The following is a 13,344-nucleotide window of genomic DNA, read 5'->3' as shown; positions in this document are numbered from 1 at the left end:
TGTGCAAGGACCCAGGTTCAAGCCCCAGTCGCCACCTGTAGGGGGGAAGCATTATAAGTGTTAAAACTACAGGTCTCTCTCTCTCTCTCTCTCTCTCTCCTTCCCTCTCAATTTCTGTCTACCCAAAATAAATAATATGAAGTACTAAATTTTTTATTATCTAGCTAATGATGCATAAGTCCTGCAGTAAAATATCTGTTAATTTTATGTACAACAGCTTAGAACGTGGGCAGGTGTCATGTGGGCAGGTGTCACGTGGGCTTTCTGTGGATGCTGTCACTGCTGAGTGGTGACATGGGCATTTCAGTGGCTGACCAGTCAGAGTCACAGAAGCCGGGTATGCATCTGCCCAGGCCCTTGCCTTAGAGAACAGACCCTGCAGACAGGCCACAGGTGGAGCCTCCAGGCCCCGCAGCAGAAGTGCGGGCTCAAGCCCAAGAGTAAGACTTCCGTTTCTGTCTTGTCTCTTCCATGTCCCGACCTGGAGGAGGGCAGACATGCAGACCAAGAGGCAGACGCCAGCTATTGTGGTTTGCGCCATGTGGCTTACCCAGGTGTGCTACTGCCCAACTCTGGGGCACTCGAATGAATAAAGATTTGAATTGTCCTGCTGCCACGAGCTTGGTTCCTGGGTCATCTCTCTCTCACACGAGACGCGAGCCCGACAGGCGAGTAAGGATCAGCTCAAGATAGACCTGGTATCTGTTTTACCCGCATGAGAGTCAGAAGTTTGCACCGTGAGCATGAACACATGCAGATCCGCAGTAAGCCTACTGTAGCTCAGCCCCAGCTGTCACTACATTTTATTGTCACTTACTGGGGAAATGGAGTCATTAGTACCTGATCGTATTCTAGCTGTTTCAAAAGCCTATGTAGCACTTTGAAAGATGGCAAGTCCTGTTGTTAAAAGAAGATTACTCGAGTGTTGATTTGCTGGCTGCTGTTCCATGCGCAGACACTGCAGAGCTCAGACCGAATGGACACTTCGCCTTTCTGGAGAGTGAGTCAGAGCTCCTGTCTTCTCATCCATCACTAGATACTGGGGTCCTTCCAGAGCTCTGAAGCAGTATAATCCCCACTGGAGACAGAGGCAGTGGTATTAAGAGCCTCTCTGCAGCAGGGGCCAGGACCACTTAGTAAGCACTCAGCTACGGCTTCAGGGAGCAGATAAAACACTTATACGCTTCACATTCAAACTAAATGGCCCACACTGGACCCCTGTCCACCAGCCAATGCCACCTTTCCCAGTGCCCAGGCCAGAGCAGTCAGAGTGGAAAAGTCAATCTACACACACACACACACACACACACACACACACACACACACCACTCAATGAACTCAGTGACATCTGCTCAGTCATGCCAGGACATACAGTCTTACTCAGTCACAGGACAGAGGGGTCAGATCTCCTGGATATGAGGGTCACACCCTGTGGGGACACATGTGGGGTGGCAGCACGGAGGCTGCAGGGTGTACACTGGACACCACTGATCTGTGCACTGATTCCCAGTGTAGCAGCCAATTTTTATTTAATTTCTTTATTGGGGAATTAATGTTTTACATTTGACAGTAAATACAATAGTTTGTACATGCATAACATTTCTCAGTTTTCCATATAACAATACAATCCCCACTAGGTCCTCTGTCATCCTTCTTGGACCTGTATTCTCCCCACCCACCCACCCCAGAGTCTTTTACTTTGGTGCAATACGCCAATTCCAGTTCAGGTTCTACTTGTGTTTTCTCTTCTGATCTTGTTTTTCAACTTCTGCCTGAGAGTGAGATCATCCCATATTCATCCTTCTGTTTCTGACTTCTTTCACTTAACATGAATTTTTCAAGGTCCATCCAAGATGGGCTGAAAATGGTGAAGTCACTATTTTTTATAGCTGAGTAGTATTCCATTGTGTATCTAGACCACAACTTGCTCAGCCACTCATCTGTTGTTGGACACCTGGGTTGCTTCCAGGTTTTGGCTGTTACAAACTGTGCCACAGCAACCAATTTCTAAACTGAAAGCCAACTTTTATTTAAACACCTCAGCGGTCCCTGCAGTTAAACACACAGCAGGAAGCTAGAGGGAAGGCTTTATTTAAAGGGCTTTCTTTCTCTGCAGGGCCAAGGCAGTGTGAGCAGAGGAAGACCACGTGGAGGCCAGAGGAGGAAGCAACCTGGTTGGGCCCAGAAGCTGGTTCCCCAAGCGAGGGAAGATAGGAGCCCACACACACCACAACGTGATTTTGAACTTGTGACACTTTTTGCTGTTGTTGTTGTTCTTGTAACTTGTGGCTGCATTTTCCAGTCAAAAAGATGTCGGGCAGCCCCCCTGCTCTGATGCTGGGGTCTGTTTACATAACCGTTGTTTTGCCTGAGACCCGCCCTGCCTGCAGGGTGTTGGTTAATCCCACTGGTTAGAACCTTCGCAACACCTGCTCTGGAAGCTTTCTTCCTTCATGCTCTTTTCTTTTCTCCACTCCCTCTCCTAGCCATTTCCTTTTCCCACTTGCCACTTCCAGTTAAAGAGATATATAAAGGCTTTGTCTCTGATCAATGAAGGCAATGCATTGCGTTCCCGCTCCGCCATGAGTTCCTGGTTCCTCTCCCACGTCGCTGAGTAAGCAGCAGCCCAGGTTGGCTCTGGTCGAGTTCTCTCTGACCCAGAGAGCACGTGCCCGGGAAGAAACACCCTCACACTTGTTGTTTTCGATGGCTTAGGTTGTTTTCTCCGGGCTGGCTTCACGGGCAGGTAACAGACGACCAGGGACTCATAGTTGAGCTGTAGGCAGTATCTCTTTATTCATGCAGGACGCAGCACAATCTAAGCCGAGCTGAGCTAAACTAAAGGTAAAGTACTCTAAAACTCACAATGCTGTCTTTATATATACTTGACAAGTAGGGTGGAAACAAGGTGTGACATAGAGAGGGTGGAGAGAAAAGTGACTGGTGACAATCAGAGTGTGACAAGGAGGGGGGGTGGAGGAAAAACATATCATGAAACAGTGGGGATTGAACCAATGCCCTGGAGGGAGGTGCTTGTTAACAGCGGTTATATAAATAGAATGAAGTGGTTATGTAAATAGAATAGTGTTAAGCAGGGGGGATTTAAACCAAATGAAACAGAAGGGGTCTCATGCATACCAACACACACTAGCCCGGCAGAAAGACTGGGACAGGCAGATGGAGGGGGAGAGGGAGACACAAACCAGCACAGAGTTTCCTCGAGTTTTCTGTAATGGGCATGAACCTGGGCCACAGGAGAGGTAAAGTCAGACGAGCTAACTTCTGGCCTGGAAGGCTTCACACCTCTAACAGGAACCCAGCCAAGGGTTCTGACGAGTAACCAGAGAAAAGTTACGGCCTACGGGAGTGGGGGTGTGTAGCCAAATGACGGAAAATTAAGACACACTGAGGCACAGCGGAATATGAAATAAGAAAAAACACATGAAATAATGAAATAGATAAATGAAAATAGATAAATGAAAAAGTCACCATTCTGTGTAATGATGCCAGAATGACATGACTCTGCCCCCCCAGTCACTGACCCCCACCGCTGCCCTCACTGACAGCAAGAGAAGCTAGCAGAGGACCCCCACCCCAGGTCATGACATTTGAGGCTGAGCTGCCACCATGGCTTCAGGGGTGCTGCCCCTTGGCCTCTGGGAACCCTGTGTCGCCTGCATGTTGCCTTCTCTTCCCGGTGAGGACAGGGAACATGGTTCCCACTGGGATCAAGCCGTTTCCTGACTACACTGCAGAGGGCAGGCCAGATGTTTCTAGACACGGTGCCCACACATGCTTCTCACACTCAGGGCACTTCTCCTTTATTCTGATACAGACTTCTACTTCCAAGGCCGACTAGGCTGAAAGCCAAGCGTCAGGAGACATGGGAAGTGACTTTCTCTTGACAGGAAACTTCCAGAGTTTAACCTCTGGATACGCTTATAACACGTGCTTATAATCTGATTGTGATGCACTTGTAAGTCGGCCTCAACATAGGACAGAAAGACCGAAAATATGATAAAGGGTTAAGAATGTGTAGGGGGGTCGGGCGGTGGCGCAGCGGGTTAAGCGCAGGTGGCACAAAACGCAAGGACCGGCATAAGGATCCCGGTTCGAGCCCCCGGCTCCCCACCTGCAGGGGAGTCGCTTCACAGGCGGTGAAGCAGGTCTGCAGGTGTCTATGTTTCTCTCCCCCTCTGTCTTCCCCTCCTCTCTCCATTTCTCTCTGTCCTATCCAACAACAACCATAATAACTACAACAATAAAACAACAAGAGTAACAAAAAGGGAATAAATAAATATTATAAAAAAAAGAATGTGTAGGAAGTCTGAGATGGTGCAGGTGGGAAGTGCAGGTGGTTAATGCAGCTTGCTAGCACTGGTAGAGCCGGTGAGGCCAGACTGGCCTTTGGCTGAGAAGGTGGCTTCTGTAACCCGGCCAGCAACTGCCCTCCTAAAAGGGACCCGGCCCCCTCTTCCCCAGCGGCTAAACTGGCCCAGACGCAGCTCTGCGGCAAAGATAACAGTAACCAGACCCTGTGCCTAAGCCTGCAGCCTTCGCTTCTGCAATGACACTTTGCTCAACCTGCATCCTGCTATATAAACCCTGAAACCCAGCGGCCAAGGTGGGGGGGCGGCCAGGAGGAGCACTTCCGGTCTGTGGGAGCACGTGGGAACTGTGCCTTTGGCCGGAGTGGGCGGGGCCAAGAGCCTAGAGTCTGGTGAGGGGCGTGTGGGGGCGGGGCCTACGGCAGATGGGGCGGGGCCTATGGCGGATGGGGCGGGGCCTATGCCAGATGGGGCGGGGCCTATGCCGGATGGTGCTGGCAGCCTCTAGTTCTGCTCCTAGAAGTCACTTCTTCCTGGTCTTATGCTCAGGTGCTTGTCTTGCTTTCCCGACTCTCTCCTGGAGCAGGGCTGCTCCTTGCCTTAAAATTCAGAAGCAACCCAGGTGTCCAGCTGCAGATGAGAGGCTAAGAAAGTGGTGGTGCATATACACAACGGAGTACTACGCAGCTGATAAGAGGAATGAGCTTATCTCCTTTGCCTCCTCTTAGATTTAGATGGAAGAAACTCAAATAGATAAGCTAAATAAAGAAATGTTGGGAGTCGGGCGGTGGCGCAGCGGGTTAAGCCCAGGTGGCGCTAAGCACAAGGACCAGCGGAAGGATCCGAGTTCGAGCCCCTGGCTCCCCACCTGCAGAGGCGTCGCTTCCCAGGCGGTGAAGCAGGTCTGCAGGTGTCTGTCTTTCTCTCCCTCTCTCTGTCTTCCCCTCCTCTCTCCATTTCTCTCTGTCCTATCCAACAACAATGACATCAATAATAACTACAACAATAAAACAACAAGGGCAACAAAAGGAATAAATAAAATAAATTAAAAAAAAAAGAAATGTTACCTAAAAATATGGCTTAGTTTCACTCATGGGTGGATCCTAGGAAACAAGAACAGAGAGGAAACCCAAAGTCAAACGTGGACAGGGTGTAGTGTATTGCGCCAAAGGAGAGAAACCTGAGGAGCAGGGCAGGGAGGGGGCGGAGGGCTGGCTTTGGGGGTCCTGGTGCCTGATGGTGCCCAAGTTTGGGTGAGGGTGTTTTGCAGACACCTGTCACGGTGAGATGAGACACTTTACCACTTTGTCAACAACTGTGCTGGAGACCATTAGCCACACCCTCCCTCCAGTAAAGTGATAAAAAAATGTTTCAAGGAGTTTGAGATAAAGTGTGTGGACCACTTGCATTGAAATATAAGATGGTGAACTTTTTTTTTTGATTTTTCCTCCAGGGAGATTGCTGGGACTCAGTGCCTGCACCATGAATCCACTGCTCCTGGAGGCTATTTCCCCCCCTTTTGTTGCCCTTGTTATTTTTATCGTTGTTGTGGTTATTGTTCTTGTTGTTGCTGTCGTCATTGTTGGATAGGACAGAGAAATGGAGAGAGGAGTGGAAGACAGAGAGGGGGAGAGAAAGACAGACACCTGCAGAACTGCTTCACCACTTATGAAGCGACTCCCCTGCAGGTGGGGAGCTGGGGGCTTGAACCGGGATCCTCACACCGGTCCTTGTGGTTTGCACCATGTGCACTTAACCCACTGCGCTACCACCTGACCCCTGAACTTCTCTTTTTAAATAGTGATTTGCCTGAGTATAAGACAATGGGGGTGTAGTTCCACATCACCCACACCAGCCAAGGTCGGCCCCTCATCCCCAAGGAGAACCACCAGAGTTCTCCCAAGGTCTTAGAGGCAGAATCACCTTTCTTTTCAAGTCCACGTGTTTCAGTCTCTACATTCCACACATGAGTACAAGCACCCCGTGCGTGTCTTTCTCTCCCTTACTCCACCAAGCACCATCCCCTCCAGTCCCATCCACTCGTTGGGTCCCACAGGACGCATCTTCATAGTAACTGAGTAGCACTTGGGGGTCGGCCCACACATTCTCTCTCCAGTCACCTCGACGTGAACGTTCAGTCTGCGTCCAGACTGGCTGTTGTGAGCAACAGGGCTATGGACATGGGTGCACATGTCCCTTGAACCAGGACCTTCGTGTCTTTTGTTTCCTTTATTGCCTTCAGGGTCTCTGATGGGGCTTTGTGCCTGCATGTCAAGCCTACTGTCCCTGGAGCCATCCCTCCTTTCACCCTTCTATTAGTTAAGACAGAAAAATAGTGAGAGAAGGGAGAGAGAGAGAGAGACAGCAGCATAGCTCCACCACTCCTGAAATACCCCCCCCCCCAGCAGGTTGTTCCCCAGTCGGCACAGATGAGAACACAGGTTTACATATGGCCTGTGAGAAAACCGACTTGGGGAGACCTTGACCTCCTTGGCGCTGGGCCCCCTGCATAGCTACCCCCAGCACAGCTTCTCCCTAGCACCCGGTCAGTGGTGTCACTCCAGCCCCTCCATCAGGACCCTCTCTGGGTGGGCAGCTCACACATTTTCTTCCCTCAGCCAACAGGGAATTTCATCGGTGTGCAGACACGAGTGACAGAGGGAGGCCAGGACACTCAGGAGGGTGACAGTGATGGGGTCAGGACACTCAGGAGGGTGACAGTGATGGGGTCAGGACACTCAGGAGGGTGATAGTGATGGGGTCAGGGCACTCAGAAGGGTGATAGTGATGGCATCAGGACACTCAGGGGGGTGACAGTGATGGCGTCAGGACACTCAGGAGGGTGACAGTGATGGGGTCAGGAGACTCAGGAGAGTGACCTGGCTTTTTCAGAGAAGGCTCACAGTGGAGGGTCCCCCAAGGAGGCCGTCTTGAGGCTGGTTCACAGGAGCAGCTCAGGGCTGAGAGGCAGGCTGAGAGCTCTGGGAGGCCCAGACTGAGGCCAGGCTTCAGCAGAAAGTCTGCTTCCTCCTGGTGGAGTCAATAGTCTCTCACGGTCCTGTGCCTCCGGAGAAGTGAACCGCACCCTCTCCAGCAAAGCTGTATCTCATGACTTCTTTAACTCCCAATGTACTTTTCCTCTTCTGTTGTTAATTTTTCCCTTTATTGAAGGGATTCATCATTTACAGTTGACAGTAAAATACAGTAGTTTGTACATGTACCACATTTCCCAGTTTTCTACATAACAGTTCAACCCCCACTAGGTGCTCCTCTGCCATCCTGTTCCAGGACCTGTTTCCACCCCCCCCCCCCGAGTTCTTTACTTTGGTGGAATACTCCAACTCCCCAATGGACTCTCAATGCTTAACTGGGAATTTCCCTTCAGACTGTGGAATCCTATTGTCTCTATTTTTGGTTAGTTATTATTTGGACTTTATTCCATATGCCAGTTATTATTATCTCTTTTTTGTCATCACAGGGATTTCTCTGCTGTGAGTTTATTTATTCATTCATTTATTTTTTTTTAGATTTTTTTTGTCTCTAAGATTAACCTGAGTTACTAAAGTTTTTTTTTTCTTTTTTTATTGTTGGAATTATTGTTTTTATTGATGTTGTTGGATAGGACAGAGAGAAATGGAGAGAGGAGGGGAAGACAGAGAGGGAGAGAGAAAAACAGACACTTGCAGACCTGCTTCACCGCCTGTGAAGCGACTCCCCTGCAGGTGGCAAGCTGGGGGCTAGAACCGGGGTCCTTATGCCGGTCCTTGTGCTTGGCGCTACCTGCGCTTAACCTACTGTGCTACCGCCCGACTCCCTGTGAATTTATTTTTCAGAGAAGGAGACAGAGATAGAGATAGAGAGAGCACGTGTTTGGGGAGACCCATGCACCAGTCCTCCCTCCATGCGGCTGGAGCTGGATTCTGAGCTCGCGTGACCAAGCAGGTGCCCATCTCAGGTGAGCTGCTTTACCGGCCCCACGGGGAGTCTCTGTCTTCTGAGTATGCAAACAGGCAAGTGTCTAACCTTACTTCCAGTGTCTAGTTTTGTTGTGTCAACTGAAAACATTTCCTACTTTCAAACAAAGTTTATAATGCATCTGTGAGGAGGGGAGAACACTGCTGGAGTTTCAGGGTCCACCCGGAGTCCCTGGGCCCCATGTGGAGACGCAGCCAGCATGGGGGCTGGGACTGGGGATGAGAGTCCAGACAGGCCAGGTGCCCCAGCCTCCTCTGGGGCTTTCAGCCTTGGTCCTGAGGACAGTGCAGGTCCTCCCTGGGGACAGAGTTTAACTTCTTGAATCTGCTGTTGCACACACTGCCTTTTTTCCTGTCTGAAAGTCTGGTCCCGTTAATTTCCTTCACTTTGCTGAGAAATGACCAGACCCAGGTCTGCTTAGTGTATCTTCACCACTTCTAGGACCTAGGTGCTATTTCTCCATCTCTTCAAAATGTCCGATCACTTTGCTGGTGGGTGTGGAAGTAAACACTGTAAACTGCTATCTTGTTATTTACTAGTAATCACAAATAAAAAAAAAAAAGAAATAAAATAAAGTGCTGACCGTTTGGTTCCAGGACTGTGGCCTTGTCCTCAGCATCTCTTGGGACTCCCAGCCTATGTCACCTGCTGGGAAATTGTGCAGATGCGGTCACATCCACCATGTTGTCCCCTCAGGGTACTGTCAATTCCCACGAGAAAGCCTTATTCCTGGAGTGCCTTGTTTCCTAGCCAATCCTGTCCAGACTTGTCACTTCCGGAATTTCTCCCATAAAAGCCCTTCTGCTTCCGCCCCTCCTCTCTCGTTCGCTTTTCACCCCGCAAGGAAGGGTTGTTGCGCTTAGCGGGAGGCGGCCATTGTTGCTATCTCCACGTGGCCTGAACTGCTGTGCTCTCACCCAACTCTGAAGTGTCCGCGTGAATAAAGATTTGTGTTCTCTCTCCGCTCCAGATCTCCTCTCTCTCCTCTGTGTCACAGCCCGACAGTCACCCTTTCTCCTCCTGCACTGAGTGCCTCTTAACTTTCTCCCTCCCTTTTTAATGTTTGTATTAATTTACTATTGGATAGAGGCAGAAAGAAGTTGAGAGAGTAGGAGATAGAGAGGGAAAGAAACAGAGAGACTCCTGTAGCCCAGCACCTGTGAAGCTTTTCCCCTGCAGATAGGGACCAGGGCCTCGAACCCAGGTCCTTGCCCACTGCTGCATCTTACTTTTCTGAATAGAGTCGCTGTAGTACATCTTGTAAAATTTCCTCAGTCTCGTAATCCAGTTTCAGAATTGTCTCTTTGGCTATGTCTCCTCCTTGATGTGAAAATATTCTGGCTTTGCCTATTTCATTAAAAACAAACAAAAACAGCAACAACACAACACAACACAACACAACACCCCCTCAACTGTGTCCTCTGGTTTTTCCAGCTGTTGTTTGTAGCATTCATCCTATTCATGAACCACTTCAGGTGTTCACTCGTGCCCCGTATATGAAGCTCACACAGTCTAGTGTTTTTCTTTGTCATATGTGACAACACCATTACAACTGTAGATGTGGCCCTCTCCAGCACTTCCCATGTTTTTACCTTTATTTCTGTTTCGGTGCAGTGCAGGGGGTATTTAAGCAAGGGACCAACCGAGACACTTCCTGGTGCAATTTCACTCTGCCTTCGAGCGATGGATACGGAGACCGGAGAGCGATCGGCAGCAACGACAGCACCACAATCCACACCTCAAGCTGTGTGGCGCCGGGGCCTGAAGGCAGAGTCCCACACAGCATATGAGCACACAGTTCCCTGGGAGCCATCGCCCACATGCTAGCCATGGAGCCAACAGCTGCTCTGAGGACCGAGAGTCTGCCAGACAAGTGAGCTGAGCCTCAGCCAGGACCTCGTATCCCCAGCTCAGAGCTGTGAGCTGCTCTGTCCAGATGAGGGAGGCTTTGCCTCAGGACCCTGGGGTGTGGTGGTGGAGGGTGGGCAGGAAGGGCACCAGGGTGGGTTCTAGGCATCCATGCTGCTTGTGTAGAGAAAAGGGAAGTCTGTGAGGGCTGGGGCAGTGTGGAAGCTTCCTTCCCTCTCTGCCTGGCTCCTCTGGGCGCCCAGACCACAGGGACCCGAGCAGACAGCACAGTGACCTGGGAGCCGAGTCTGCAGATCTGAGCCTGCAGGTAGCAGCCTGAGTCCCAGCTGGGGGTGGAGGGGAACTGCCCACGGGATGGAGCCCCAGGATGAATGAGGCCAAGGTGAAGAAGAGGAGGCTTCTTGCAGGCATGTCCAAGAGGAGAGGGTGGGTCCTGAGCTCCTCGACGGGAAGGGGCCTCTCAGGGAGGCACTGGGTGTGCTTGCTGCTCCATGGAAACCCAACAGGCTTGGGGGGCAGTTCCCCTTCCTGTGGGGGTGCTGACGTGACAACCTTGTGACAGGGAGGCCCAGTCCTGAGAGAAAACACTGTGTGTCTGTCCATCCTGCCGCTCTCAGAGGGCCCTCTGTGCTCAGAGGAGGACACGCCATGACCCCCACCCTCACAGCCCTGCTCTGCCTGGGTGAGATGGACCAGGGGGACACCCCAGTGTAGGAGGGACCCCACAGCCAGGCCTGCTGGGTCAGGGCCCCAGGACTCAGGGGCTGTGTGGGGAGAGGCTTGTGCTCAGGACTCAGGACACCCCTCTCACAGGGACTCTCTTCCAGGGCTGAGTGTGGGGCCCAGGATCTGCGTGCAGGCAGGTGAGTCTGTCCCCAGGCTCCCAAGACCTTCATTGGACTCCAGGCCCTTGGATGGGGGGGGAGGAGCTGATCTGGGCTGATGGGGGTTTCTGGGAGGGTCCTGGGCTGAGAGCTGGAGTCTTGGGGTGGGACTGTGCTGTGACCCCACCTCTGATCTCCTTCCAGGAACCCTCTCCAAACCCACCCTCTGGGCTGAGCCAGGCCCTGTGATCCCCTGGGGGAGCCCTGTGACCCTCTGGTGTCTGGGGACCCTGGGGGCCCAGGAGTTTGCTCTCTATAAGGAGGGAAGTTCAGAGTCCTGGAGCACACGGGGTACACTGGAGTCCGGGGACAAGGCCAATTTCTCCATTACGCACACAGAGGAGAAGCATGCAGGCAGATACCTCTGTCACTATCTCAGCCCCACTGGCTGGGCGGAGCCCAGTGACCCCCTGGAGCTGGTGGTGGTGGCAGGTAAGACTCACTCAGGGGCCCAGCCCAGGCTCTCCCTCAGCCCTGGGGAGCAGAGGAACCCCATTTTGTAAACTTCCTTGTTCTCTCCCAGGACACTACTACACACCCTCCCTGTCAGCCCTGCCGAGCCCTGTCGTGACCTTAGGAGGGACCATGACCCTCCAGTGTGCCTCAGATCAGGGATTTGACAGGTTGGTTCTGAATCGGGAAGAAGACAACTCCTCCTGGACCCTGAATACACAGCAACAGCCCAGTGGGCAGATCCAGGCCCTGTTCCGTGTGGGCCCTGTGTCCCTCAGCCACAGGGAGACGTTCAGATGTCATGGATATTACAGTGACAGACCCCAGGTGTGGTCACCCCCCAGTGAGCCTTTGCAGCTCCCGGTCTCAGGTGAGGGTCCCCTTCTGCCCCATTCATAGTCTGAGGTTCCCAACAGGTCATTGGGGTATTGGTCTCAGGGGATCCCCAGGAAGGAGGCTGGGTGAGGAGAATTCAGGTTCCCCGTGAGAGACACAGGGTGTGGCACAATGCCTGGGTCAGGGCAGGAGAGTGTAGGCTGCCCTGAGTGCCCGCTGGTTACTGCAGGGGCATGTGGGAAGCCCTCCCTCCTGAGCCTGTGCGGCACTGTCCTGGCCCCTGGAAAGACACTGACCCTCCCATGTGGCTCTGCTGTGGGTGCTGACAGATTTGCTCTGTCCTGGGAGGGGACCCCGGCCTCCCCCAGAACTCAGGCCAGCTGACCCTGTCAGGCTCTCTGCCTCCTCTTGGCCTCCCGGGCTCCTGCCAGGCTCCTGGTGCTCAGGACTCAGCTGGGCTGTGGTCCCCAGGTGGGAGCTCATGGGGCAGTGCTCACAGCTGACCTGCACAGAGACCCACAGAGTCCCCACAGGGAGCAGAGGCCAGGTGATGTCCCAGTGAGCTCATAGCTCAGGCAGGAGACAGATGTGTGCAGACAGGGTGTGATGCCCTGTAAGCATGAATGAGTGGATGAATGAGTGAGTGAATGATTGAATGAATGAATGAATGAATGAGTGAATGAATGCTGGACTCCAGGTGAATGCAGAGTTGGAGTGGAGAGAAGGGGCCCAGCCTGACTTCAGCCCCTGTGCTCCTGACACTGGGCCCCTCAGCCCAGCCCTCCCCCTGGAGCGAGTGCTCAGCCGGGAATCAGCATCAGACTCCTGTCCTGAGAGTCAGCTCACTGCCCCGTGTCCCCAGGAGGGCATAGCCAGGGCGCAGACATTTCTCTGCTGAGGGACAGTTCACCGTCTGGGCTGTGCTCAGAAGCAAGCTCTAGATTTGAATGCAGGGAGGACTGAGAATTATTGAGGGGTTCTCCTGGAGCTGAGGAGGGTCACCCAGGGACAGCTGTATCCGAAGAAGTGCAGGAGTTAGAACAGGGTCCAGGACAGACATCAGGAATGTGAACCCCTGTGTCTCTCCTTGTCTGTGACTCCAGGAGCAGCTGATCCCCCCAGTCCCATATGGACCAAGCCCAGCTCTGAGAATGATGAGGAGGGTCAGGGCTGTGGCTGGACTGAGGGTCCCATCCTGTCAGGGGAGGCGGCGCCTGGGTGACGTCAGGGCCTGGGTGACACTGACCTCCCCTGACACTGTGTCCTCTGTGTCCACAATTCCAGTCTCTCCCCTTGAAGACCACACTGCTGTGTCCACAGTGGCAGCCCCTCAGCCCCAGGACCACAGGGTGGAGAACGTGATCCGGATGGGCGTGGCTGCCCTGGTGCTGCTGGCCCTCGGGGTCCTGCTGTGGGAGGCTCGGCACAGCCAGAGGAGCACTCAGGGTGCCACCACCACTGGCAGGAGGGACCCCTGGGGGGCCCAGGTGCCATCCTGA

At 52.6% G+C, this 13,344-nt stretch overlaps 1 protein-coding gene across 1 annotated transcript; it reads left to right on the top strand.

Annotated features, from left to right (window-relative positions):
• The first annotated feature begins 10,398 nt into the window (after nucleotides 1-10,398).
• On the top strand, nucleotides 10,399-13,344 carry LOC103124477 (leukocyte immunoglobulin-like receptor subfamily A member 5). The gene is made up of 7 exons (XM_060186529.1): nucleotides 10,399-10,598; nucleotides 10,735-10,854; nucleotides 11,000-11,035; nucleotides 11,201-11,488; nucleotides 11,580-11,879; nucleotides 12,949-13,008; nucleotides 13,130-13,344. The coding sequence occupies exons 2-7, from the start codon at nucleotides 10,821-10,823 to the stop codon at nucleotides 13,342-13,344; spliced, it is 933 nt and encodes a 310-aa protein (XP_060042512.1). The 5' UTR covers nucleotides 10,399-10,598; nucleotides 10,735-10,820.

The sequence above is a fragment of the Erinaceus europaeus genome, chromosome 2 (genome assembly GCF_950295315.1).
Source record: "Erinaceus europaeus chromosome 2, mEriEur2.1, whole genome shotgun sequence".
NCBI classification, from domain to species: Eukaryota; Metazoa; Chordata; class Mammalia; order Eulipotyphla; family Erinaceidae; genus Erinaceus; species Erinaceus europaeus.
This window is presented reverse-complemented; position numbering and strand designations above follow the sequence as displayed.